General features: G+C 37.8%; 1 protein-coding gene across 1 annotated transcript in view; it reads left to right on the top strand.

The window, feature by feature from the left end:
• Positions 1-27282, top strand: part of man1a2 (mannosidase, alpha, class 1A, member 2) — a 159102-nt gene that overhangs the window by 54437 nt on the left and 77383 nt on the right. The window contains exon 4 of the mRNA XM_066706520.1: positions 12025-12121. Within this exon, the coding sequence (XP_066562617.1) occupies positions 12025-12121 (97 nt within the window). The remainder of the gene's footprint in view (positions 1-12024; positions 12122-27282) is intronic.

The raw sequence follows: 27282 nt of genomic DNA, 5'->3' as shown, positions 1-27282 counted from the left end.
ATCAGGGAAGCCATCATACTTGTAGCAGATTTATACTGCATGATCGGGGACATCTGAGCTAACATCAGTACAAAGCCTTGATTCACCTGTTCAAATACATTTATTTATATCCTTTTCCAATTAGCTCGGGGGAATTTGTATTAAATCTGTTCTAAATAAAACAGTTGATTACCATGTGGGAAACGATTATTAATTTACTTCAAGTATGTTGACAAAATCCTTTCTATAATATATGTCAGCAATACAGTTCAGACAATTTGCAGGTGAAATGATTAGAAAGCCGTAAGCTTAGTAGGAGTAGATTATAAAGGATAATACATTTAGGACTGGATATAGTATACTTTAGTGTGTTTAATGTGTTGGAAGTGCACCAATGAAATTTAGACACACCATGTAATTTTCTAAGCTGTAACAGATTGGAAATACTCGATTTCAAAGGGAATTTTTACTATTACCCATTTCTTGAAACCTCCCAAGATTTTTCTGTCTCCACAGTTAATTAATAAACACCATGTTACTGTACATGCCCATGCCTCATTCTCTGTGTCTTGATGGTTGTCATCCATCTTCCACAATAATTACATATTGAGTTTCTTGTGCTAAAATTTGGAAAACCTTGACAAGCTATTATTAACTTATGTTATTTCATTGAGACATAAACAGTAAGCATTTCAGAGCCTCACAGTTTTTGTATTAATCTGGTCAAGGGCTCCATCCATCTCTGCCAGGCCGGCTCAATCTTATTAAAACATCTTGTTCTGTGGCTTCTGAAACGTATGGTGTAGTAGTACGTAGCTTTGCCAACAGACTGCTTTGGCAAGTATCCATGTCCAGCAGGAAGACAAATCGATGCATAGCAAAGTCAAAGAAAGGAAGTCAGATGATAGAATCATATAGTATCTTATAAGGGTTGGTACTTCCTAAACTGGGATTTGATTTTATGAAGTATTCAATATTTTAAAGCTTATCCTGTGTTATGAAGAACACCGTCTGGAATCGAATCATAAACCCAGTACCACCATGCTAGTAACTATTCAGAGTTTTTTGCAGATGTTGAACTTTAGTTCCTGTGCTTACTTATATTATTTAGACATATTTTCCAATTTGAATTGCAATAGTTTTTTATTTGCTGTGTATATTTATTGATGTACAAATGTCCATACCATGGCATTGATAACTTTAGTGTCATGAACATAAGTATTGTAAAGTTATACCCTGGAACAGTTCTACGAGATCAGAACTCTAGTTGTTATTTGTTGATTCAGCCGACTGTAGATCACTAATCAGAAATCCAGATGTGTGACACTCTACAGCTGTGCTTTCATCTTGCTTGTGATTCTAGGCAAGCTTCAATCATACAGCCTTCTTTAAGTTTGTTTCATAGTACAATACTTGCTAGTACCTGCAAGTATTTGTTACAGACTTTTCTGGATAGTATTGTTTATGCACATTTCTATTTCAAGGTGATTTAAGTTCTCATGGTGACCACCATCTCAAAGTATTTTGATTCATGTTACCTTGGAATCCAGCAGTTTATTTTCAGCTAAAGTGTATTCCCTTTGCATGTTGTGGAAACTGCTTTAATGCTTACAAGTGTTTTTTCTGCTTTTCTAAAGTGCAGATTGTGTGCAAAAATTTTTTTTTTTGACTCTGTTAAAAATATGCCCAACTGTGAAAGGCTAGCCATTCTGCATTCTTTTCCCCATGACGTGCCAAAATTGCAGTATTACAAATTTGGGCCCACTAGTGATCATTTGGAAGGATATTTCAAAGCTTTAAAGGTTTAATCAAAAACACGTTAATTGTGGGTTCCTAACATTTTCAATGTTTTTCTTTCTTCAGAGCTCTATTACTTGTGAATTAAACCTTTTATTACTGTAATTGTGATCTGTTTGTCAGTGATGGGATTTCCCTATACATTTCATAAGGTGAAGGAAAATGTACATATTCCCTGAACACTTCCATGTAGGATAGATTAAACTTAACATGCCCCTGTTCTGTTTTATTTCATTTAGCTCTTAATCTTTGACAATAGGAAAGCAATAACTAAACTGTGATAGTTAAGGTAAATTAATTGGTCTACATTTATGATGCCTTTGCCAGTCCTCTAATCTTGCAACACTGATATCAACCCTGGCCAGACTTTTACAAAAACTAAATAAAAAGAGAGTTAATATTGGAGACCACCCTGACTCCTTTTAAACATTTTCAAAGTTTTCATACATGAAAATTAATTTAGTTGCTAACATGAAAATGAACCCAGTATTAATAGTTCCTGTTTAATCTAGCTGTTGGCTGGGGTTGATTACAGGTCAAGTTCTTGAATACACGGGATAATATACTTAGGTTGTAGTACAGACTCATGTCTTTATGCTGTTTCAGATGACAATAAACACTGTTGTTTCAGCAGGGCATAAGCATGCTTGACTTTACCAATGATGTAACCAACCAATAATCTGTTTGCGCACCTTGACTCTTTTTAATGTGATTCTGTATATTTGTTTAGGATTGATGCCCCAAAATTAGGCTAGTTGAAATCTACTTGGTAATGCTACAATGAATTAAATAAGAAAACATTACAATAAAAAGGTTGCTGTTGATTTGTTTTCACTTTGAAAGCAGCAGGCCAAGTTTTAAAATCGCAATTTTTCTGTGCTTTAGCCAAGAACACAAACCCTTGCTATTTGCAATTTTTTTCCCCACTTGATTAAGTCTAAATCTCTACGGGCTCTGCTGGCAGCCTTGCCTAATGGAAACTGCTAAATGTCTTTGCCAAGCGACCTGCAAAAATGGCCAATAATCCAAATCTCCAAAACTGGCTCTCATCCTGAATGTCTGGTTCTGACAAGAAAACTAAAAAATGTTTTATAACAGTGTTGCATGCCTTGAGAATCGAGGTTCTGCTCACTTTTTAAGAAACGAACATCTGGAACTTCATGTTACATAGACTTCTTAATACAATTAAAATCATTTTCTGAACTTCTGCAAATGATGAAATTAAAAGAAATACTGTATGCACAAGTTTACTTTCCCTGTTTGCACTGTTCATTTGGGTAAAGCCGTGGATAGGGGATTTACTTTTAAAGCCTATTGTTTTGTTGATTGTAGGAGCTCAGTTTTTCTCCCCCATGTTCTTTCATAGAAATGTGAGGTAGTATAAAAACAACGTTTAAAGGGCCATTTAATCTTTTAATGACCACAAATATTTTTTTAGCGAATGAATGTGCATATTATTAAAAAAAAAAGAAAATGCAGTTAACAAATCTTTACAAATCTGAAAGTAACTCAAACGTATTGGGAGTGAGGGTAGACAATTAGTGAATCCCCCATGACGTTGGCTTTAGAGATGGCAGTTTAGATGATCTTTTCATTGGGTAATTTATATATTTTTTGTCCTGCAAACCAGTGGTATTTTAGAGAAATTATCTGCAGCTGGCAAAGGCCAAAATAATTGTTTCCACAGAGAAATACAGAGGTGGGGGGCAGTGGGGACAGATGCAAAAAAAGACAAATCTCTTGCAGGACCCCTGAGCCAACTTACATAAATGTGACAGCTTTGTAAACATGTTTTTCCTTGACATTAATAGAAGCTTTATTGCTGTTCTCCCTGTCATCAGCCCTTGGGTTAAATTATGCAGGTCAGTAAATGCCTCTCAGTGACAGTTGGGACATGGGGAACGCCTCCAGCACTAAGATAGTTTAATGTCCCATCACACTGAAGCCATCAAGACACAAGGTCACTTGTGTCTTTTGGAAAGTAGATCTCTTTTGTAGAAGTCTTTAAGTATACTTATGCTGAATCCTGCTGAAAGGCCTTCTTGTCACTGTAGCCTTTTATGTGAAATCCCGGGAAACAGGTTGATCTCAATGAGTGTGCATCTTATTTTTTTTCCAATGATAGTGATCTGATTTATTATCATCATCATCATCATCATCTGCACATAACAATCTCAGGATATGCTTAATAATTGTGCATGTAGCCTATCATTTAGAAAGAGTCTTCTATCAAAGAGGGAATATCAAATGGGTGTTAAAAAAATGTAATGTAATGTGCTATTCCATCTCCATGTGCCTTTTAAGTTGTGTATCGCATTTGCATGTTATTGTATTCTAGGGTGAAATGTTTAAGGTTTTATAAATATGCAAATGCAATTGGCTTTGAACACTATAAATCAAGAACATTGCTGCTGAGACGCATCAGTTGGACACCTAACCTCATACCTGCTCTTCTTTGGTTGGTCTCAGTAGGCACAATTCTGGTAGTTCTGTCTTGGCAACAAACAATAATTTCATACTTTTTCCACTGTGTAGCTTTTTGGCCTTTAATTTGCAGTTTATATTGATTCTAAATTAAAACTAGCTTTGAAGTCTCCAGGTAAATGCCTATAGTTATTTTTCCATTTTTTTTTTTCTAAACAAGACTACCCAGTACAGCAGTGCCACACGTTTCTGTTAGTGTGAATGGCAGTTTAATTACATTTGTGTCATTACAGAATTATGAAATTATCTTGTGGTCTGTAACAGTTTTTCTTCAGCTTTCACGAGCATTGAATATTGAAAAATATTTGTATGTGCAATTGATGGTGTGACCAGCTGTGGTTGGCCCGATATAGGTTTCCATAACTACAAAATACATGTTACAAATTCCTTATGCTCAGTCATTTAGTCAATCAAAACCGCTCCAAAACAAAAACAAATTTTCCAAAACGGTTATGTCATAAATCAGACGTTTGCACTATGTGAATTAAAATACATTTTGTTTGAATACTGGTACTTTGCTGCTCTTTTATTGATAAGAAATGAGAACTGAAATCCTGAAAATGTACAGTCCAGTGAGGGATATTTATGAATTGTAAGCTTCTTTACAGATTTTGTATTATTTAATTCAGACTATAGTGCCTGTTAAGTCCTTTACTGGTAATACCTTTAAGGTATACAGCCACCAAGTATATATTACAGTGGTAGCTAAAAAGACAAATTCCGGATTGCATACAATCATGCTTACTACATCAAAGAATTTTTTTTATTATTATTATTATTTAGATTTCTGTGGGCTTGTCCAATGATCATTACCCTTGACTTTTTTGTATAAATGCTGTGTTTGGTCTTCCTGATGCCAAGCGCAGTACCACATTGTATTAGGTTCTCATGTCCATTAAATAGGGGAAGTGATCCAATTAAGCCCACCAAAATCTTAAGTTTGACATGTTTTCTTATAGATATGTGAATTGCTTCCCAATAAAGTGTGTATTAAATCAAAGATGAATCTCTCATCTAAACAGATTTTGTCATAAATTGATTAAATTAACTTATATAATTGCAAAAGTCAAAAGTCCGAAGTGGGCTTGTACCCTTTAAGCCCTCATAAATAAGCCCACAAGAGTTTTAACAGTAAATACTTGTAATGATTGTAATGATTAAGCACTTAATATTTGAAAGATTATTGCATTCAGACCTCAAATAACCAACCTAATCAATTAAAAATGTAATTTCCATCACATGGAATTGTTGCACTTGTAGAGGCAGTTTGCTCTGCTGGTGTGCTGGCTGTTGGGGCTGTGGAAGTCTGCACAGGTGCTTCACAAAGAGGAGCATGATTTTTGGACACTCGTCTGTCCGCCCGGCTCTGACTGACTCACAGGGAATATTCCAGTGCTTTCAATGTTCTCTGGCTTGAGAGCTGTGGAAAGCACATCAAGTTTTGCAGGGAATTCTCCTTTCAAATTGTGTCCCTGCCAACACTGGAATGGCAGCACAGTTCTTTCCTCCATTACCTTTTGACTAGGGATGCACCAAATAATCGGCCACAATCAGTAAGATCAGTATCAGGCCGATATGGCAAAAAATCACTATATTGGCTATCGGCAGTCCCATTTCAGAGATCTTTAGCAAAAACAGCGTCTCAAAATACTCTTGAAAATTATTCTTCTGTCCATCCGTGATCCGCTTGAAATTCACAGCAAGCTTCTATCATGTTGTTGCAGTCCCTATATTTTTTTCTCTGCCTATCCATTTTATCCCCATAATGAAAATAAGGTAAGTAGTTAAGTTCACGAATTAAAAGGATGTATTCTGAGTAATATTAATTAATTTAAAGCTTTTTTAATATGAGGTAACATGGGTTCTGGGCTTAGTGAGCTTATTAAGAACAACAGTGGTCCATGGGAAATTAATCTCAAGTTTTATAGAATTAATGTAAACATGTAATATCTTTATAATAAATAAAATACATTTTTTTTTACAACTTCTTTATTATTGTTGGTAGAACAAATTAAATAATTATTCTGATTTAAAGCCATGTGCTAATAGGCTTTTCAAGGGCACTGTTCCTTTTAAATGTTTTGATTTATTATGGTCATCAACAGTTTTTCTCAATTTCTGTTGTTCTACTGCGTCTATCTGTGTGACCATCATTCTGACAGTGTCCCGTGCTCGCTCCAGAAACTCATGAGATCTTTATTATAGTGCTTTTAAATACGAAGCAAATTCATCATATAAGGTTTCATTTGATTTATTAAACTCTTAATTTTATAATTCGTATCAATATTCACAAAGGTTGGTCACCAAATTCAAGAATAATTTCTTCTTGGGAGGGCCCCTCATAAACATTTTTTTTTGGGGTGTCTTCTAAAAATGCTGCTGCACAGTGGCAGCACAAAGTCATACAGAACTCAAGAACAAAAAATGTGTTTATCTCCAAATAACAAATATCACATGACAGTAACAACTTTGTGCATTTGCTGTGAAACAGATCATCCTTCTAATATTTTTTGTATTTCAAAATAAAAGAGCAAGTGGGCTTATATGGATGGTACATGGGCTTAATTGGGTCACTTCCCCAACTCTTCACAGATGTAGCTACGCTAAGATTTGATCGTGACATGCGAAACAGTCTCTTTCAGTTCAAACTAACAAGACATATTCGTTGGAAGCCACTTTCTCCTTGATTTACTCTCCTTGTCAGATCATGTTTGATCTCATTTGATGATGCCAGAATACCTTATTGTTGTTATAAGACACTTTAAAACTAAAGAAGACAATCATTGACTCTGACATACGGTGACAGATTTAATGTTACTTGATGTACTGCTAACGTCTGGGTTCAATATGTCAATCTATGTCAATACTGAACCGCGCAAAAAAATAAAATCCAGTCTTTTATTTTAAAATCTATTTCCATGACTATAAGTTTTATTTGACTAGGTTATGTACCACTAGAGACTTACTCCATTTCTTTTGTTGCCGTAAACCCTTAAATATTTTCTGTTCTATTTTCTAATGTTTAACTTAAATGTATTTATTAATGATGAATCTCAATGAAGTATTATGTTGAAATACTGTTTCTTGAATCAAATGTGTTATCTGTGGATGGATGTCATTTACACTATGAATATAATTACTTTCTAATACAATCCATTGCATGCATGCACATTTTAATATGGTTAAGGCATACAGAAATGTCATGATATTTGAAGTGTTCTAGTATTTCACTGCAGTACAGAGATCTTCTGTTTTATTTATGTAATGCTGCTCTTAAATCTTTGAAGTTATAGAAATTAAAATATGTGTATGTTGCCAAAGCCTCACTACCACAAATTGAATGTACTAAGTATATTTGACAAAGACAGCTGAGCTATTATGGTTTGGGCAGGAGTTGGCTGTAGTAACGGTTTATTCCATGACTGAATGTGATGCTGAGTGTAACGCTGCCTCAGCTAAAAACAGATCTTCAGTTATAGCCTGCGTTTCCACAGAGAGTCTGAATGTTATACTCACATATGTTTTTAATCATATACCATGAAAAGCTTGTGTTCTTAAAATGTAACGTCAGGCACAACATTTTGCTTAACATATAACATAGGCCTTAAGATTGTTGTACAGTGCATCCGGAAAGTATTCACAGCACTTCACTTTTTCCACATTTTGTTATGTTACAGCCTTATTCCAAAATGGATTAAATTAATTATTTTCCTCAAAATTCTACAAACAATACCCCATAATGACAACGTGAAAGAAGTTTGTTTGAAATCTTTGCAAATGTATTAAAAAAAAAACAAAAAAACAAAACAGAAAAAGCACATGTACATAAGTATTCACAGCCTTTGCCATGACACTCAAAATTGAGCTCATGTGCATCCTGTTTCCAATGATCATCCTTGAGATGTTTCTACAACTTGATTGGAGTCCACCTGTGGTAAATTCAGTTGATTGGACATGATTTGGAAAGGCACACACCTGTCTATATAAAGTCCCACAGTTAACAGTGCATGTCAGAGCACAAACCAAGTCATGAAGTCCAAGGAATTGTCTGTAGACCTCCGAGACAGGATTGTATCGAGGCACAGATCTGGGGAACGGTACAGAAAAATTTCTGCAGCATTGAAGGTCCCAATGAGCACAGTGGCCTCCATCATCCGTAAATGGAAGAAGTTTGAAACCACCAGGACTCTTCCTAGAGCTGGCCGCCCGGCCAAACTGAGCGAATGGGGGAGAAGGGCCTTAGTCAGGGAGGTGACCAAGAACCCGATGGTCACTCTGACAAAGCTCCAGCGTGTCTCTGTGGAGAGAAGAGAAGCTTCCAGAAGAAGAACCATCTCTGCAGAACTCCACCAATTAGGCCTGTATGGTAGAGTGGCCAGACGGAAGCCACTCCTCAGTAAAACACACATGACAGCCCGCCTGGAGTTTGCCAAAAGGCAGCATCATGCTGTGGGGATGTTTTCAGCGGTAGGAACTGGGAGACTAGTCAGGATCGAGGGAAAGATGAATGCAGCAATGTACAGAGACATCCTTGATGACAACCTGCTCTGGGGCAAAGGTTCATCTTCCAACAGGACAACGACCCTAAGCACACAGCCAAGATAACAAAGGAGTGGCTACAGGACAACTCTGTGAATGTCCTTAAGTGGCCCAGCCAGAGCCCAGACTTGAACCCGATTGAACATCTCTGGAGAGATCTGAAAATGGCTGTGCACCGACGCTCCCCATCCAACCTGTTGGAGCTTGAGAGGTCCTGCAAAGAAGAATGGGAGAAACTGCCCAAAAATAGCTTGTAGCATCATACTCAAAAAGACTTGGGGCTGTAATTGGTGCCAAAGGTGCTTCAACAAAGTATTGAGCAAAGGCTGTGAATACTTATGTAGTGGGGGAAAAAAGTATTTGATACCCTGCTGATTTTGTACGTTTGCCCACTGACAAAGAAATGATCAGTCTATAATTTTAATGGTAGGTGTATTTTAACAGTGAGAGACAGAATAACAACATAAAAATCCAGAAAAACGCATTTCAAAAAAAGTTATAAATTGATTTGCATGTTAATGAGGGAAATAAGTATTTGACCCCTTCGACTTAGTACTTGGTGGCAAAACCCTTGTTGGTTAGACGTTTCTTGTGGTTGGCCACCAGGTTTGCACACATCTCAGGAGGGATTTTGTCCCACTCCCCTTTGCAGATCCTCTCCAAGTCATTAAGGTTTCGAGGCTGACGTTTGGCAACTCGAACCTTCAGCTCCCTCCACAGATTTTCTATGGGATTAAGGTCTGGAGACTGGCTAGGCCACTCCAGGACCTTAATGTGCTACTTCTTGAGCCACTCCTTTGTTGCCTTGGCTGTGTGTTTTGGGTCATTGTCATGCTGGAATACCCATCCACGACCCATTTTCAATGCCCTGGCTGAGGGAAGGAGGTTCTCACCCAAGATTTGACGGTACATGGCCCCGTCCATCGTCCCTTTGATGCGGTGCAGTTGTCCTGTCCCCTTAGCAGAAAAACACCCCCAAAGCATAATGTTTCCACCTCCATGTTTGACGGTGGGGATGGTGTTCTTGGGGTCATTCCTCCTCCTCCAAACACGGCGAGTTCAGTTGATGCCAAAGAGCTCGATTTTGGTCTCATCTGACCACAACACTTTCACCCAGTCACTTTCACCCAGTTCTCCTCTGAATCATTCAGATGTTGGCAAACTTCAGACGGGCCTGTACATGTGCTTTCTTGAGCAGGGGGACCTTGCGGGCGCTGCAGGATTTCAGTCCTTCACGGCGTAGTGTGTTACCAATTGTTTTCTTGGTGACTATGGTCCCAGCTGCCTTGAGATCATTAACAAGATCCTCCCGTGTAGTTCTGGGCTGATTCCTCACCGTTCTCATGATCATTGAAACTCCACGAGGTGAGATCTTGCATGGAGCCCCAGACCGAGGGAGACTGACAGTTATTGTGTGTTTCTTCCATTTGCAAATAATCGCACCAACTGTTGTCACCTTCTCACCAAGCTGCTTGGCTATGGTCTTGTAGCCCATTCCAGCCTTGTGTAGGTCTACAATCTTGTCCCTGACATCCTTGGACAGCTCTTTGGTCTTGGCCATGGTGGAGAGTTTGGAATCTGATTGATTGATTGCTTCTGTGGACAGGTGTCTTTTATACAGGTAACGAGCTGAGATTAGGAGAGTCCCTTTAAGAGAGAGGTCCTAATCTCAGCTCGTTACCTGTATAAAACACACCTGGGAGCCAGAAATCTTGCTGATTGATAGGGGATCAAATACTTATTTCCCTCAATGACATGCAAATCAATTTCTAACTTTTTTTAAATGTGTTTTTCTGGATTTTTTTGTTATTCTGTCTCTCACTGTTAAAATACACCTACCATTAAAATTATAGACTGATCATTTCTTTGTGGGCAAACGTACAAAATCAGCAGGGGATCAAATACTTTTTTCCGCTCACTGTACATGTGCTTTTTTCGTTTTTTATTTAATACATTTGCAAAGATTTCAAACAAATATCTTTCACGTTGTCATTATGGGGTATTGTTTGTAGAATTTTGAGGAAAATAATGAATTTAATCCATTTTGGAATAAGGCTATAACATAACAAAATGTGGAAAAGGTGAAGCACTGTGAATACTTTCCGGATGCACTGTATAATTTTGTTCTAGGTGCATGTAGCTTTTTATGTTTGCAATGTCAGTTTTTTAACAATTGAAAAATGCTGTACGGTAGTCTAACCATGCTGGTGTTAAGAGAACCCAGTCAAACCTGCTGAGCAGCTTTACATATGTACTGTGCAACTTGCTTTCTGCATGATATAGGAATTATTAGAATAATCTTTCGGCTATATCAAGTGCTTTACAAAATACTGTTTACAAGCACTATATTGGTTTGCTTCAGGGGATGTAATTTGTGACTTGTTTTTTTCACTGTGAAACATTAACAACAGTGTAACAGTTTTAAGACCAACATCATGCACCCTGCATTTGTGAAGTAGCTCACGTTCTAGAAGTCACTATACTCCAATTATACTATTTCTTGCTCACTCAATTCATATTTGCTAAATGGAAATACTGCATTATCCACAGTATCTAAACCAGCTGCTGTTGTGCTGTTGTGCATAAGTTTAAGATGCTATCCCTCAGTCATGGGTACTCTTAGTGGGTAAAGTGAGAGACTGATTGTTCTTATTATGGATGGCTGGGGAGCTATTGAGAGAGACCAATATGATGTTTTTTTTTAAACTCTGCTGAGAAGTCTATAATATATGATAATGTGATGTGAGAAAATGTGTATTCTTACTTTATAACATTGTGTTCATATTTTATTGCATTGGCACAGCAGAAAATCTATCCATCCATCTTTCTCCTGAATATAGAAAAATGCTTAAGATGTGTGAAGCCATTATTTAACTGGAATGTTTTAAGATTGGTTAAAGCTGGGTCAATCTTAGTAGACCATTGCTTCTGGAATCGTAATAGGTTCAGTCACAGTCTTATCAGCAGGTTGTTAAAAGACTCTAACTGCCAAAAATGGCACTATAGAGAGTGTTTGAGACCCAAGTGCATCATTCTTTAAGGCATTAGATGGGGGTTTGCTTACTATGTGCCATTGCAGTTAATGCATTATGCTTTGCAACTAATGTGCCATGAAGCTTGTTAGAACAAATAATAGATAATATCTGTGACAAAGAAAGCCAAGTCAACCATAACAGTTTTCTGTAATACCTGAAAATAATGAATACAATTTTGTTCTTGTTGCAGATGATGAAGCATGCTTGGGACAGCTATAGACAGTACGGGTGGGGGCACAATGAACTCAAACCACTTTCCAAGAAAGGACATTCCACCAATATCTTCGGTAAGTTTTCATACATTTGTTTTATTGTAAAATGGATGTATCATCCTTCGGATTCTTTAATTAAAAACTGTTTCTCATATTTTATTCTTGCCTTGAGTTTTTTTTATGGATTGCATTTTATTTTTATTTGGATGGACCATTCACAAATCATTTTTAACCAGGTCACCCTGCATGCTACCATTGAAATTCTTGAATTTATTTATTGACAGTTTGTGCATTAGAACAGCACGTACAGAAATGTCTGTCTGATCAGTAGCAGAGGCCATCGAAAGACCCCTATTGTGTTTTCCGATGCTGTGTAACATCAAGTACAGGCTGCTGCTTTAGGATTGTGATGAAGGGGTTCTGTAGGAAACACTGCAGCATATATATTATTCATAGGATCTGTTAATTTTTAAGCCAATAGGCGTTTTGTCTCAGTAGTGCTTACTGCCTTATTACTATATATATTTAATGTATACTTAAAAACATATAAAACACCCAGCACATGTTCACTTCGGTAGTTTATATCAGCCGTCTTTATGGCTGTCTCTGCCTCAGAATGAATGCTTTTTCAGCTGTGCAGTTAATACCCAAATTAACCTCAGAATTACAGCAACCTCATTTTGTATTTTCACTGACAGTCCCTACAGGTATAAACAAACATATGCCCTTTATAGTCCCTTTAGAAATCAAGAGATTTATTTAGAAAACCCAAAACAAGTCAGCATGTATATGGACTTTGCCTTTCCACTTTATCTCAGTCTCTTCATTGACAGGTCCCTCTGGGGTGGGAAGGTAACCTTTGGAAGCATCTAATAGTCAATATGTAAAAGGGCACCACTATAAATCCTTTGTATGAAGCCCAGGACTAATGATTGATGGCCTTGTACACAAACTTCATTTGTCACCAGCTCAGATTGATGGATATTGTTGTTGTGGTTTGTCCTACTTTGGGAACCCTGATGTTTGTCCAGCTTGCAGTGGGTGTTGCTGAAGATTTAGCTTCTGGTTAGGCCAGGTATCTCAAGTAGTGTTTTATTTTTAAGAGTGTTTTAGTGGCTCTCTGGCTTACAAGTTGTACATTTCACTGTCTTTTGACTGTTTCTTCTGTTTAACCTCTTGTATATTGCATTAGCTACCTCAAACTGTATATTCTGAGATTCTAAATTGTCTTTTTTTCATAATTCCAAGCTAACTATAACCACCCCAATAATGTCTTCACTGGAATGAGGCCCAGTGTTAAAATACAGACGCTATGTCACCATCGTAGATACAAATTAAAAAACAGTGCTGTAATGACATGCACAGTAGTAGCTTTTCTGGCTTATAATGTTCTTTTTCTGGAATGAAGTCAATAGTCTTTCTAAGCAACAGAAACAGTTGCAGCAGAGTCTCTGTAATAGGATTTTGATGTTTTAGAAGCAGAGAAGTTCACTGAGAAGCTGTGGTTTTCATTGATTTTGACACATACATCTGGTTTTCAAAGTCATTAATTTTATTTTCAAATGTCTTTATAAATCCTGCATTAACCATGGTAACAATCACATGAGTGAACTCTCTCTCCTACATGAAGGTGTTTTTTTTGTTGATATTATTTATTAATTTATTTTGAAACATTTTTTTGCATATACAGAAACCATAAGCCTTCAGAATTGTTTTTAGTTTTTTATTTTATTTTTATTTAAAAGGTTGCCGCTGGTGGAGAAAGGTACCTCATTATGATCATATTTGAGATTGATTTTATAAGAGATAGCGAAACATTAAAGATTCACAACAGATCTTATGCATTTCTGTACAGTGAAGGGATGTTTGTTTGAATTCTACCGATAATATTTCTTGTAATCATCTCAATATCCAGTAATCAGTGAATGATAGAAAACAAACACACTGCAGATGACACATAACAGCTCTTTTCCCTAGTTTAGAACACATTGTCAGGCTTTAAAACCAAAGCAAACATAGCGGTGAGCATAGTGGTGAAAACAATCAACAGTGATGACAGTGAGTGTGAATGACAGATGTCCACCAAACATCTGTTCCCAAATCTCTAGAGTTTGTACAAATAGGTTTGTTTTCAAGTCACGATTTGGCTAAATTACTCTACGGAGGGCAAACAATTTTCCTAACACAGCATATCTTCCTCCAGTTGTTGATATCTGGTCCCCAGCTCTGATTCTGTGCACTGCGTTAGTGTTTCATGTACCACTAGATGAAAGTAAAGGTCCTAATTTGTACTGCAGTATGTCACAATACAAGAAAAAATCTTGGTGGTTGACATGAGAGCATTCATTAATCGTATGGAAGACTTGTTTCCATGACTCCGCTGAAAGGTGAAAAGATTCCATGGAATGAGAACCTTAAATGGGCAGTGATAATGTACCGAGTCTCCAGCATCCTGACGAGCTAGTCCTAATTGGGGAGTGCGGGTGAGCCCGTGTGACACAGTGCTAACTGTGGTGATGACAAGTTTGAAGTGGCAGACGATGCCATTTTCAGCAGAACCTTTTCTTTGTTTCATACCTCATTTTTGGCTTTCTTCATGTTTCATTCATATAATAAGTGTAATAAGAGCAGTATTCCAAATTATAGATAATAACTGCTCCCAGCTACCCTGCACACAGTGCAATCTCTGTCTGTTTTAAATAGCTTTTTAAGTATCACAGTTTTCCACAGGCTATTAGTATTAGCTCTTCAGAACTAAAAGACTACCAAGGCTTGGGGCTGGATTTCTCCATTGATGCTGACATCTAAGCTGTTGTTTGAGACCAGAAAAGAGATTTTCTACAATAATTATCATTAATACCATATTCTAAAGTGTTCTTTTTACTCCTATTGTCAGTAAAAGTGGTGGAAGGTGTTCAAGTCTGCAGGCTTTTAGCGGCCTAATGTTAGAGAGTCCTCGCTGGAGCTGAAGAACAAGACACCGCTTTCTGTTTATTGCCAAAAGCAAAATACATTCCCTTTCGTTCCACAGAAATTAAAATCCATGGGGCATCTGTTTCCAATTGTACAAAATGTAGCCCCAAAATCGCTAGGCTAATTAAAACTAAAGAGCACAATAATTATTTTTCATGGACTTCATATCCCTGTTGATGACTCTTCAGTTTAGAAGTGGTGTACTTATTCTGTGGAAATCTGAGAAATTGCGGCCAGTAAGACTGGCACTAACATTTAAAATCATGTGCCCAGCATGGTCGATAGTTTGCAGTTCCTTAATGAAAACGCATTGTCGTTCCTTATTATTCTATCTGAGTCCTTAACATTATATATTTCTTTTACAGCATGTCATAAAGGTATGCCAGGTACACAAACTTCACTGAACAAGCCTCACAATACTTATCCTTTGCATGTTATATAGGCTTCTTAAATGGCACCCACTTTTCATTTTGAGTTTATGAGAGTACAGCTGGCAGAGACCAGACGTGCTCTGGGATTGATACAGCTTTCTGTTAGATTAATTGCAGTAGTTTATTGATTTATGCATTGTGATCATTTTATTGATGTATTAAGCTTCTTGTTACGTCATAGTAAATATGTTTGCCTGTCCCTTGGTCTGCTGGAGATCCTTTTAGCCAGACTACACTGTAGCAAAGCACCAGCAATTTGTTGGACATTTTATACTTAACAGCTTCTAATGTTTTAAATGTTTTATAATTTTGTTTAGTTTTTTGTTTGTTTTAGAAGCTTCTTTTTCAACTGTATAAATTTAGACATAAGTGTAGAAACGGTACGAACCCATGGTGTACGGCAGAATCAATTTTTAAAGCAGCATGGGTCTGATTCTCACATTGTTGTATAGTGACCTGTACAGAGCAGGCACCTGCTGAGACCCGAATTATATTGATGAGTTTATTCCTTCAAGACTGTATACCTGCTGATTATATTCACCCGGTCAAGCAATTCAAGTGGACTTTTTCATGAGAAATCACTGTGTAAAAACCTACACCATACAATGTAGGTACAAAAGAGGTTACACAAATATCTTATGATTCATCTGGCATTATTGGAATTCTAGCGATGTTAGACATTTGTGTCTCTTCTTAAATTTAACCGGTCATGTTGTTTCTTTAAGTATTAAACTCTATTATAATGCAGGGATGCCCTATATGATTGATTAGGCCTTCTTTTAATTACTTCAGATTACATGATTTAAAGACAGTGTTGCAGGATTATTTCAGTACAGGTCGTCAGCAGTTGCTTGTTTTTTTTTTAACATTGCTATATACTTTGGAAAATAAAATACTATGGAGAAGACAAAAGAAGGATAAAGATGACATTTAAATAACAATGACTATAACTTAGCGTGAAGGATGCTCACTCATTTGACCTTGATGTCCATTAAGGAAAGACAACATGTCCTCCCCACTTTCATAGAGCTTTAGTGGTTTCTAAGCACAAATGAGGCATACAGAAGAGGGCTGCTCATTTTGGCTATCCTAATGTGTACCCTTCCCAAAAGACACTGCATGCAAGTTAGACAGGAAATGCTCATGCTTATTAATTAAAAACAAACAAACAGAAAAACGGAGCATGCCAGAAGGGATGGATTGAAACATCGATGTCATAGCTCAAAGGAGATAGCACACTCAAGGAAACTAGAGGAATATAGATATATCAGTAGAATAAATTAAAGTGAGCCTCAGTAATGCTTCCTCATAAGTACCAAATTCATTTTCTACTTGAAAGATTATGGTCTCTATTCTACAATGGCAGTAACCTCTAATGCAAGGGCAAACCGTGTTTACCCTGACAGCTCAGGATTTCTGCAAACGCAGTCAGCATCCTATTGGCACCTCTTCAGCACGACTGGCTGCCAGCGCCAATTTTGGTGGCCTTATTAACATATAGAATGGAGTGATTCTGCAATCCATCTGCGTCTGTTGTGCTCACTGACTGTTCGTCTGCTGAAATTAGGTCTAAATTAGATGCAAAAAATAAAACCACAATAACAAATAAATAAATAGTTTCCATCAGTTTTGAGAGGGTACAGGTTTCTAAATGATAAGAAAGCGTGGAAGGAGGAAACCTAATAGACAGACTGGCAAACAAGTAGAAATACTGAAAGGTGGCAAGATGTAATCATTCAGTAAATACGTGAATGATGCCAGCATGTATAGAAAACACGTTTGACTGACTAGGAGTTTTCACAGTATCGTACAGTATTTAGCACTTTTACCCAGCTTTTCCAGGAGGACCTTGAGGGAAACGAGCAGAAAGCACAGTACTTACCTGTACTCCTAAGGGTAAGCCAGAGGCTTTTACCGACACATGGCCAGCAGGATATTGGTGGCAGCACAGCATAAGCAAGTTGGCTGTATCGTGTTCAGTGCAATTATGTGTAAGTGGGTTTTTGTGCACACTTACTCACACTATATGGAGTGATATATATATATACACACACACACAAGAACCCCTTTTATTTATCATTGTTTGTTTTTTACTTGCTTGCATTTACAAAAAACTGATACAAGCATTAATAATATAACCTTTAATATTTAATCTGGCAAAGACAAGGGTTTACACATGGAAAACAGTATAAGACAGACATTCAGCCCTAAAGGGTGCTTCCTAAAGGTCTGCATGTTGTCTCTCCTGCCCAAACTACACAGGAGGCAAAAGTGAAGGCAGAAGTGTTTCAGCTGAAAACATCTATTTCTTTTCCCCACATATATCTATACCCATACTCATTTGTCCTTTTTTATTTTGCTTCTTACCTCTTTTTGTCTTATCATTACTCGGCCATATCTTAATGTGGTAATTTGTTATATTAAAATAACAATCTGATTTCATTAGCATTACTGATCACCTGTTCTAAATGTCAGGCTGTGTTGGCACAGCGTCACTGAAAATCGCACTGCTTGTGAACGCAAACATGATTTCTGCACTTGTTGAATTTGCCAGAGTGCTTATGGGCTTTGACATCCCTGCACCCAGTATGAACTGATTGATTTGGCTTATACCAGCACTCTCTGAAAGACATTACTGCCATCATCCAATCAGCTTTCCATTCGCTGTTTGCAGGGATAAACGCATGGGAGTTTACCGACAGGAGGATAAAGTCCTGTCTGTGATATGTGGGCTATGATGGTGGCTTAATATAATGACCAGAAAATCCTTCACAAATTAGGACGTTGTGGCTTAATTAAAAAAATAAAAATAATCTTTTAACAAATTTAGTGCCTGGTTGTAAAGGTATGATGGTCTGAACAGATCTGTGCCTTGTAGACTCCGTTCTTCAGAACACAGATATGCATCATTGTGTCAGGGGTTTATTGGCTTTACAGAGTACTCTCTTTCCCTAAGCTGTATTTCCAGCTGTCTGCCATATATATTTGCTGCTGAACACACAGATCAGACTTTTCTCAATTGAACTTACAATTAGAGTTACGATAACCAAGAGGTTTAGAAGCACTAACAGTGAAGTGTTTATAGTAAATCAGTCCCCCGGGCCCCATCTGTATGGGAATAGGTGCAAGAGAGCCCAGGCCAGTCTGTGGGTCTCACTTCCACTGTCTCTGTCCTGTGTAACCCAGGTAATAACCATACTTACAAATATAGAAGCCAATGGTGTTTTATTTATAACAAAGTTATTTTTAAACCTTTTGGTAAAGGTCAGGAACCTTAAGTTTGAACTAGCAAGTTCAGTAGTAAGGAAAAAATAATTAAAGTAATACACCATTTATTATTAATTAAACATTACATGTAATTCTGTGAAACCATGACATGAAAACATATTTGTAATTAAAGTAGCTTTTATTTAATGTAGTTAAGAATAATGGCAACATCTTCATTCTTTTTAGCTTTTCCTCTTTGCCTAGATCACATACAGATTTACTGCTGTTAAATGACAACCGGTATATACTTGTCTGTGTTCGTCTGTACTGACTGGCAATGGGCTAAAATACCTCATTGATATGCATTATCGCAGGGTGTTGAAGCTGGTTTGGAGCCAATTTACACTGATAGGATCCAGGGTCAGGACTGTTCTTCCCTCACCAGGCTCATTTGCATTCATTTTCAACATTCATGAGCTCATTTGTGTACAGCAAGCTGGAGTTGCCAGTCAGTGTATTTTTTTTCTTTTTGTTGTCTTTCCTCAGGCATTTTTTTATTTTCATATGATCTGTCATTAGCTGGTGGGAATCACTGACAAATATAAGACTGCAGCGATTTTTCCTGTTTTGTTTGCCTCTTTAAAATGTTGCCGTATTGCCGCGAGGTCCTGGCTAATTGTATTTTTCCTACTGCGTTGCTGATGCCTCGGTAATTGTTTGAGTTGGTAATGCCCATTGTTTATGGGCTACAAATTAATCGACTGCGATAGATGTAATTTGAATCATTTGATAACACCGTACTAATGAATACAGGGAAACCCACAGATACTGGACATTATTTCAAATGTAGTGACTGAGCTGACATTCTGTAGTGTTTCTCAAGGGAAGTAAACCTATGAAATGTAATCCCTTTTGTCACCAGTAATCTTCTAACCTTGGTCTTAGCAGTAATTGTATTAAATTGAACATAACTTTTAACACAGAGATACTAGTAATTCAACTGTACATGTAATTACATTGTAAAGTACTCTATGCAAGCAGCAAACCTTTCATTTAATCAGTCACCCCCTCTTTTCCTTTTCAACTGTATGCTCAGTGCCCAATCAACAGGACAGAGGTGTCTTATGGCGAATTTGACATAATCATTTACAGCTGTAACTGAGCATTGCACCTTAGCGTAGCAACTCCTAGGGCTAGACCAAATCAAGAATTTGACCCAACCAAGAACAGCAAAAATGAAGTTGTACCCCATCGCAGTAACATATATATATATATATATATATATATATATATATATATATATATATATATATATATATATATGAACAGGTGTTCCTAATAATCCTTTAGGTGAGTGTATATATATATATATATATATATATATATATATATGTGTGTGTATGTGTGTATATATATATATATATATATATATATATATATATATATATATATACACTCACCTAAAGGATTATTAGGAACACCTGTTCAATTTCTCATTAATGCAATTATCTAACCAACCAATCACATGGCAGTTGCTTCAATGCATTTAGGGGTGTGGTCCTGGTCAAGACAATCTCCTGAACTCCTAACTGAATGTCTGAATGGGAAAGAAAGGTGATTTAAGCAATTTTGAGCGTGGCATGGTTGTTGGTGCCAGACGGGCCGGTCTGAATATTTCACAATCTGCTCAGTTACTGGGATTTTCACGCACAACCATTTCTAGGGTTTACAAAGAATGGTGTGAAAAGGGAAAAACATCCAGTATGCGGCAGTCCTGTGGGCGAAAATGCCTTGTTGATGCTAGAGGTCAGAGGAGAATGGGCCGACTGATTCAAGCTGATAGAAGAGCAACTTTGACTGAAATAACCACTCGTTACAACCGAGGTATGCAGCAAAGCATTTGTGAAGCCACAACACGTACAACCTTGAGGCGGATGGGCTACAACAGCAGAAGACCCCAGCGGGTACCACTCATCTCCACTACAAATAGGAAAAAGAGGCTACAATTTGCACAAGCCCACCAAAATTGGACAGTTGAAGACTGGAAAAATGTTGCCTGGTCTGATGAGTCTCGATTTCTGTTGAGACATTCAGATGGTAGTCAGAATTTGGCGTAAACAGAATGAGAACATGGATCCATCATGCTTTGTTACCACTGTGCAGGCTGGTGGTGGTGGTGTAATGGTGTGGGGGATGTTTTCTTGGCACACTTTAGGCCCCTTAGTGCCAATTGGGCATCGTTTAAATGCCACGGCCTACCTGAGCATTGTTTCTGACCATGTCCATCCCTTTATGACCACCATGTACCCATCCTCTGATGGCTACTTCCAGCAGGATAATGCACCATGTCACAAAGGTCGAATCATTTCAAATTGGTTTCTTGAACATGACAATGAGTTCACTGTACTAAACTGGCCCCCACAGTCACCAGATCTCAACCCAATAGAGCATCTTTGGGATGTGGTGGAACGGGAGCTTCGTGCCCTGGATGTGCATCCCACAAATCTCCATCAACTGCAAGATGCTATCCTATCAATATGGGCCAACATTTCTAAAGAATGCTTTCAGCACCTTGTTGAATCAATGCCACGTAGAATTAAGGCAGTTCTGAAGGCGAAAGGGGGTCAAACACAGTATTAGTATGGTGTTCCTAATAATCCTTTAGGTGAGTGTGTATATATATATATATATATATATATATTTTTTTTTTAGAAAGTGGCTTGTAACAATAAATGAAAGCTACAGGTTTGTACTTTGCGGTAGTGGATATTACATGGTGCTAGCAGCGTGGAATATTTTGATGTTTTAAGTGGATTGCGGGAATTAAATTGTGGAAGTCAACAGTGATCTCTGAAGAAAAACTAGAGACAGACTGCCAAGTATGCAGAGCAGCATCCTCACTCACACATTGTTTGTTTTCACTGACCCCCTGTAGAGACATACTGGGAAGAAAATTAAACATTTGGAAATTAGCACATTAGGATAACCCTCTTGTGGAATTAGGTTTCTTTTTCATTTTAATTAAGTAACATAGGTGGCTAGAGCATTATCTGTAGCACTGCAAAATAATATGCGTTTTGGGCTTATCACACCACTATAGGATTCATGCTCTGTTCATGATATTTATGGAAGTGATGTCGACTAGATTGAATTCAGGTGGCACTGGAATTGAACAGTCATTTATCCCAACTTTGTTTTTTACTCAGTGACCAAGGTAAAGGGCTTATATTATATTGGAGTTATATTATAATAAGTAATTTGAGGAACATGTTTAATTAATTGTCATATTCCTTCTAGTTAATTGTGTTACATACATATGCCTTTTTTAATATTTAAATACAAAAAATAAATTGTTAAATTGAAACAAAACTTGTTTAACTTTATTAAATTACTTTCCAACAGAAAAATCACACAGATTTATTATTTTGTAAAATGTGTGGTCTCTGGGAAAATTAATTTTTCAAATGTGAGAAGTAATGCATAGAGTCCTTTTTTGCTTAATGAGATCCAAAAAAGGTGCCTCTTTTTGTTATTAACTTTCTCTTTACCTCCCACTTAAAATTTTAGTCCTGATGCTGCCATCAAAACAAATAGCTGAAAGGATTTGCATCTGTGGCCTTTTGCAGCTCAGAAATACGCTAAATGCTCAAACAAATTATTTAAAATCATTACATGGAAAGACAATAACAGTTATTGGCACAGCTTTTAAAAGTATTCTTGTTTCAAAGTATTTTGACCCTGGTGAGGACGACCAGCCGCAGATGAGCTTCCCTTAGATGGGAAGGATGGAGAGTATAGTTTTTGTATGGTTAAGCTCATTAATGCTTCCTCTACATGTGTAGTTCTCGGTGATCTTCTCGTATTAGGTTAAATGTCATACACACACACATCAAAGTTGAGGTTTAATTTTTCAGAAATGGCATGGGGAAATTGATCGAATCAATCACTGGAACCCAGGGGCGTCGCAAGACTTCTGGTTTTAGGGGGCTACAGCCCTGAATGTTTTATGAATACCCCCTGATCTGAGAGGGGGGCTGACGGTGTTTTCTCCAGTAAGAGTGGTGTGGGGGGGGGGGGTATTGTGTGTGTGTGTGTGTATATATATATATATATATATATATATATATATATATATATATACACTCACCTAAAGGATTATTAGGAACACCATACTAATACTGTGTTTGACCCCCTTTCGCCTTCAGAACTGCCTTAATTCTACGTGGCATTGATTCAACAAGGTGCTGAAAGCATTCTTTAGAAATGTTGGCCCATATTGATAGGATAGCATCTTGCAGTTGATGGAGATTTGTGGGATGCACATCCAGGGCACGAAGCTCCCGTTCCACCACATCCCAAAGATGCTCTATTGGGTTGAGATCTGGTGACTGTGGGGGCCAGTTTAGTACAGTGAACTCATTGTCATGTTCAAGAAACCAGTTTGAAATGATTCGACCTTTGTGACATGGTGCATTATCCTGCTGGAAGTAGCCATCAGAGGATGGGTACATGGTGGTCATAAAGGGATGGACATGGTCAGAAACAATGCTCAGGTAGGCCGTGGCATTTAAACGATGCCCAATTGGCACTAAGGGGCATAAAGTGTGCCAAGAAAACATCCCCCACACCATTACACCACCACCACCAGCCTGCACAGTGGTAACAAGGCATGATGGATCCATGTTCTCATTCTGTTTACGCCAAATTCTGACTCTACCATCTGAATGTCTCAACAGAAATCGAGACTCATCAGACCAGGCAACATTTTTCCAGTCTTCAACTGTCCAATTTTGGTGAGCTTGTGCAAATTGTAGCCTCTTTTTCCTATTTGTAGTGGAGATGAGTGGTACCCGGTGGGGTCTTCTGCTGTTGTAGCCCATCCGCCTCAAGGTTGTACGTGTTGTGGCTTCACAAATGCTTTGCTGCATACCTCGGTTGTAACGAGTGGTTATTTCAGTCAAAGTTGCTCTTCTATCAGCTTGAATCAGTCGGCCCATTCTCCTCTGACCTCTAGCATCAACTAGAGGCATTTTCGCCCACAGGACTGCCGCATACTGGATGTTTTTCCCTTTTCACACCATTCTTTGTAAACCCTAGAAATGGTTGTGCGTGAAAATCCCAGTAACTGAGCAGATTGTGAAATATTCAGACCGGCCCGTCTGGCACCAACAACCATGCCACGCTCAAAATTGCTTAAATCACCTTTCTTTCCCATTCAGACATTCAGTTAGGAGTTCAGGAGATTGTCTTGACCAGGACCACACCCCTAAATGCATTGAAGCAACTGCCATGTGATTGGTTGGTTAGATAATTGCATTAATGAGAAATTGAACAGATGTTCCTAATAATCCTTTAGGTGAGTGTATATATATATATCCCATAACAACATAACACATGTAATAGTAATCACCAGGGGCGTCGCTAGACTTCAGCTCACCCAAAAGATCCAGGGCTATTACTAGGAGATCCCAGAAAGCCCGGGTTTAACGACGCCGATGCTGGAACCACATAGCTCTGTAAATCGCACCTTCAAATGGACACCAGCAGCTCCTTGCAGAGAGAAACATAAATGTATTGTTTAATAGTATTAGCTGGCTCAAGCATTTCTTATACCTTTAGGGGAGCTATAAACTCTGTGTGTGGGCTTCATGTAAAGCTACGGCAGATCATCCAGTGAAATGCATTCTTTGTTCTAGTATAAAACACCACTCAAGGTCTCGGAAGCCAGAAATCTTGGTCTGGATGTTGTTATATAGCAGCTGTATTTTTTCCTTTAGCTTGTCTCAAGGTTTTCTTGGGAGCTTCCATTCCAAGGCCACCTTCCATGCTGTAGCGTGAATTCAGCTACACAGGTTTTTATGTGAGCTCAATTAGTGTGATAAGCAGGAAGGTAAGAGTGCATCTAATTGGGATCTGAAAAGTCAAGCCCCACCTGAGGCCTTGTATGCATTGCTGAAATAGAAGCCTTTCATTTAAGCACAATTAGCAAACCTGATACACTAACTGTGAATTTCACTAACTGAACTCTCTTTCATGAAACATGCTTCTATGCATATCAATTTGCAGCACATTCATTAAAACAAAACAAAAAATTGTGAGCAATTTTTTATAAACTCTTATAATTATTTTCCTATTTATATATGTCTGTTGTATTGATTTATGATGTAGTTTATATCACTTGTATTATCTAGAGAGCAGAACAACGATTCACAAAGAGACATTCTCTACTGAGGTGCCATCAATCCCATACATCTTTATTGTCATTGTCATTTATGATCTAAAGCATTGAAAAACAGTATGGAAAGGAAAGATTGCCACTAGATAGTTTTCAATAAATTAAATTGACTTGCAAAGGAAAGTGGTCTTATTATTACTATGCATAGTATGTATATATATATATTCTCTGCACTCTAGACCATTGGTAATGATGAACAGACATGTCTACCTGAGCACTTGTAATAAATTATGTCTCTGCCTTAACTTACACGAATGGAGCAAGTCGGCATGCCGGTGGAGATGGACATAGCAGATGTTTCATACAGGCTCCGAAATGGTTGAATAATTTGGTCAGCGTGTTGGATGAATATAATGAACTCTACATATTCCTCCAAGCCTTTACACTGCGGCAGTTTTAGTTAATCCAGGCCAAAGAGTGTTTCCCTTGGAGCAAACACAAACTGAAAGCTGGCTTCAGTCATAGCTGTGCCATAACAATCTGCCTCATGTTTTTATTTAAACAATGTTCTCCTGCGGATTTCTAATGGGTTTACAGGATGTCTCTTTTGTCCCACAATCTGCTGTTTTATGAGACAGAGCTTGTCTGCAATTAAAACCCCTAGAATCCGTACAGTGGTATGGCTTTGCAAACCAATTTAAAATGCATTACATTGAATAGCGAGAGAATTCTTGCTGGTAGTTCTTTCCATAGAAAAAGCTAAAAGCTTTTCAGATAACAAGAAAGTGACCATAATAGTCATTAAAAAAAAACAACGGTGTTTGTAGTCTGCAGAATGTCATTATATATCTCTCCCGTGTGATAAATACAGTTGAAGGACCGGATTACAATTGGTGAGTGGGTTGCTTTCCTGAAAGAGGTTGCAGGGAATTAGTCTTTGAATTGATGCAGGCCTCCATCAATAATAATAAAAAGGGTACTTTAGTGTGAGGCCTTTTTGGCAGAACTATAGTCAGCCATTAGTGTTAAATCATGTCCCCATACTAGGTGTGATGGCTAGAATCAGATTCTTGTCCTGAATTCACCATGTCACTGTAGTAATCACAGAGATGTTAGCCTGCTTACCCAGTTTTGTATTTGTGGTACTCTCTTGTGATTAACTGCACAGTGACTGAAAACCTTTTTCAAAAGCCTCACAGATGTTAGTGATGCTTTCAATGTAATTGTAATAAAAGTAGGACTGAGAGTTTGCATTGTCATTAAGTTTGGCCTGAAACCTTTTTATTTTTTTATTTTGTTTTATTCAGAACTTACCTGTTTGTTGCATTCTGTCACAAACACTATTTCTCAGATAACTTTTTTTGTTTTTAATGCTGAAATCCCAGCCTCATTAAGGTAGCAAACTACATACGGGACGTCAAAGAAAACCATTATATGTATTGACGTGCACTACTGTTCAAAAGTTTGGTGTCACTTAGAAATGACCTTGTTTTCGAAAGAAAAGCACATTTTTTTTACATTACAATTACATCAAATTGTTCAGAAATACAGTGTAGACATTGTTAATGTTGTAAATGACTATTGTAAAGGCTAATTGATCATTAGAAAACCCTTTTGCAATTATGTTAGCACAGCTGAAAACTGTTGTGCTGATTAAAGAAGCAATAAAACTGGCCTTCTTTAGACTAGTTGAGTATCTGGAGCATCAGCAATTGTGGGTTTGATTACAGACTCAAAATGGCCAGAAACAAAGAATTTTCTTCTGAAACTCATCAATCTATTCTTGTTCTGAGAAATGAAGGCTATTCCATGTGAGAAATTGCCAAGAAATTACGTTATAGTGTCTAGTTTGAGAAACAGACGCCTCACAGGTCCTCAACTGGCAACTTCATTAAATAGTACCTGCAAAACACCAGTCTAAATGTCAACAGTGAAGAGGTGACTCCGGGATGCTGGACTTCTGTGCAGAGTTGCAAAGAAAAAGCCATATCTCAGACTGGCCAATAAAAAGAAAAGATTAACATGGGCAAAAAGTGTTATGGACAGACAAATCTAAGTTTGAGGTGTTCGTATCACAAAGAAGAACATTCGTGAGACGCAGACCAAATGAAAAGATGCTGGAGGAGAGCTTGACGCCATCTGTCAAGCATGGTGGAGGCAATGTGATGGTCTGGGGATGCTTTGGTTGGTGGTAAAGTAGGAGATTTGTACAGGGTAAAAGGGATCTTGAAGAAGGAATCCTATCACTGCAGTTTGCAACATCATGCCATACCCTGTGGACAGCGTTTGATTGGAGTCAATTTCCTCCTACAACAGGACAATGACCCAAAGCACAGCTCCAAGCTATGCAAGAACTATTTAGGGACGAAGCAGTCAGCTGGTATTCTGTGTAAAATGGAGTGGCCAGCACACTCACCGGATCTCAACCGTATTGAGTGGTTGTTGGATCT

The sequence above is a fragment of the Amia ocellicauda genome, chromosome 6, assembly GCF_036373705.1.
Source record: "Amia ocellicauda isolate fAmiCal2 chromosome 6, fAmiCal2.hap1, whole genome shotgun sequence".
NCBI lineage: Eukaryota > Metazoa > Chordata > Actinopteri > Amiiformes > Amiidae > Amia > Amia ocellicauda.
The sequence above is the reverse complement of the archived record's forward strand: the minus strand, read 5'-3'. Positions and strand labels throughout refer to the sequence as shown.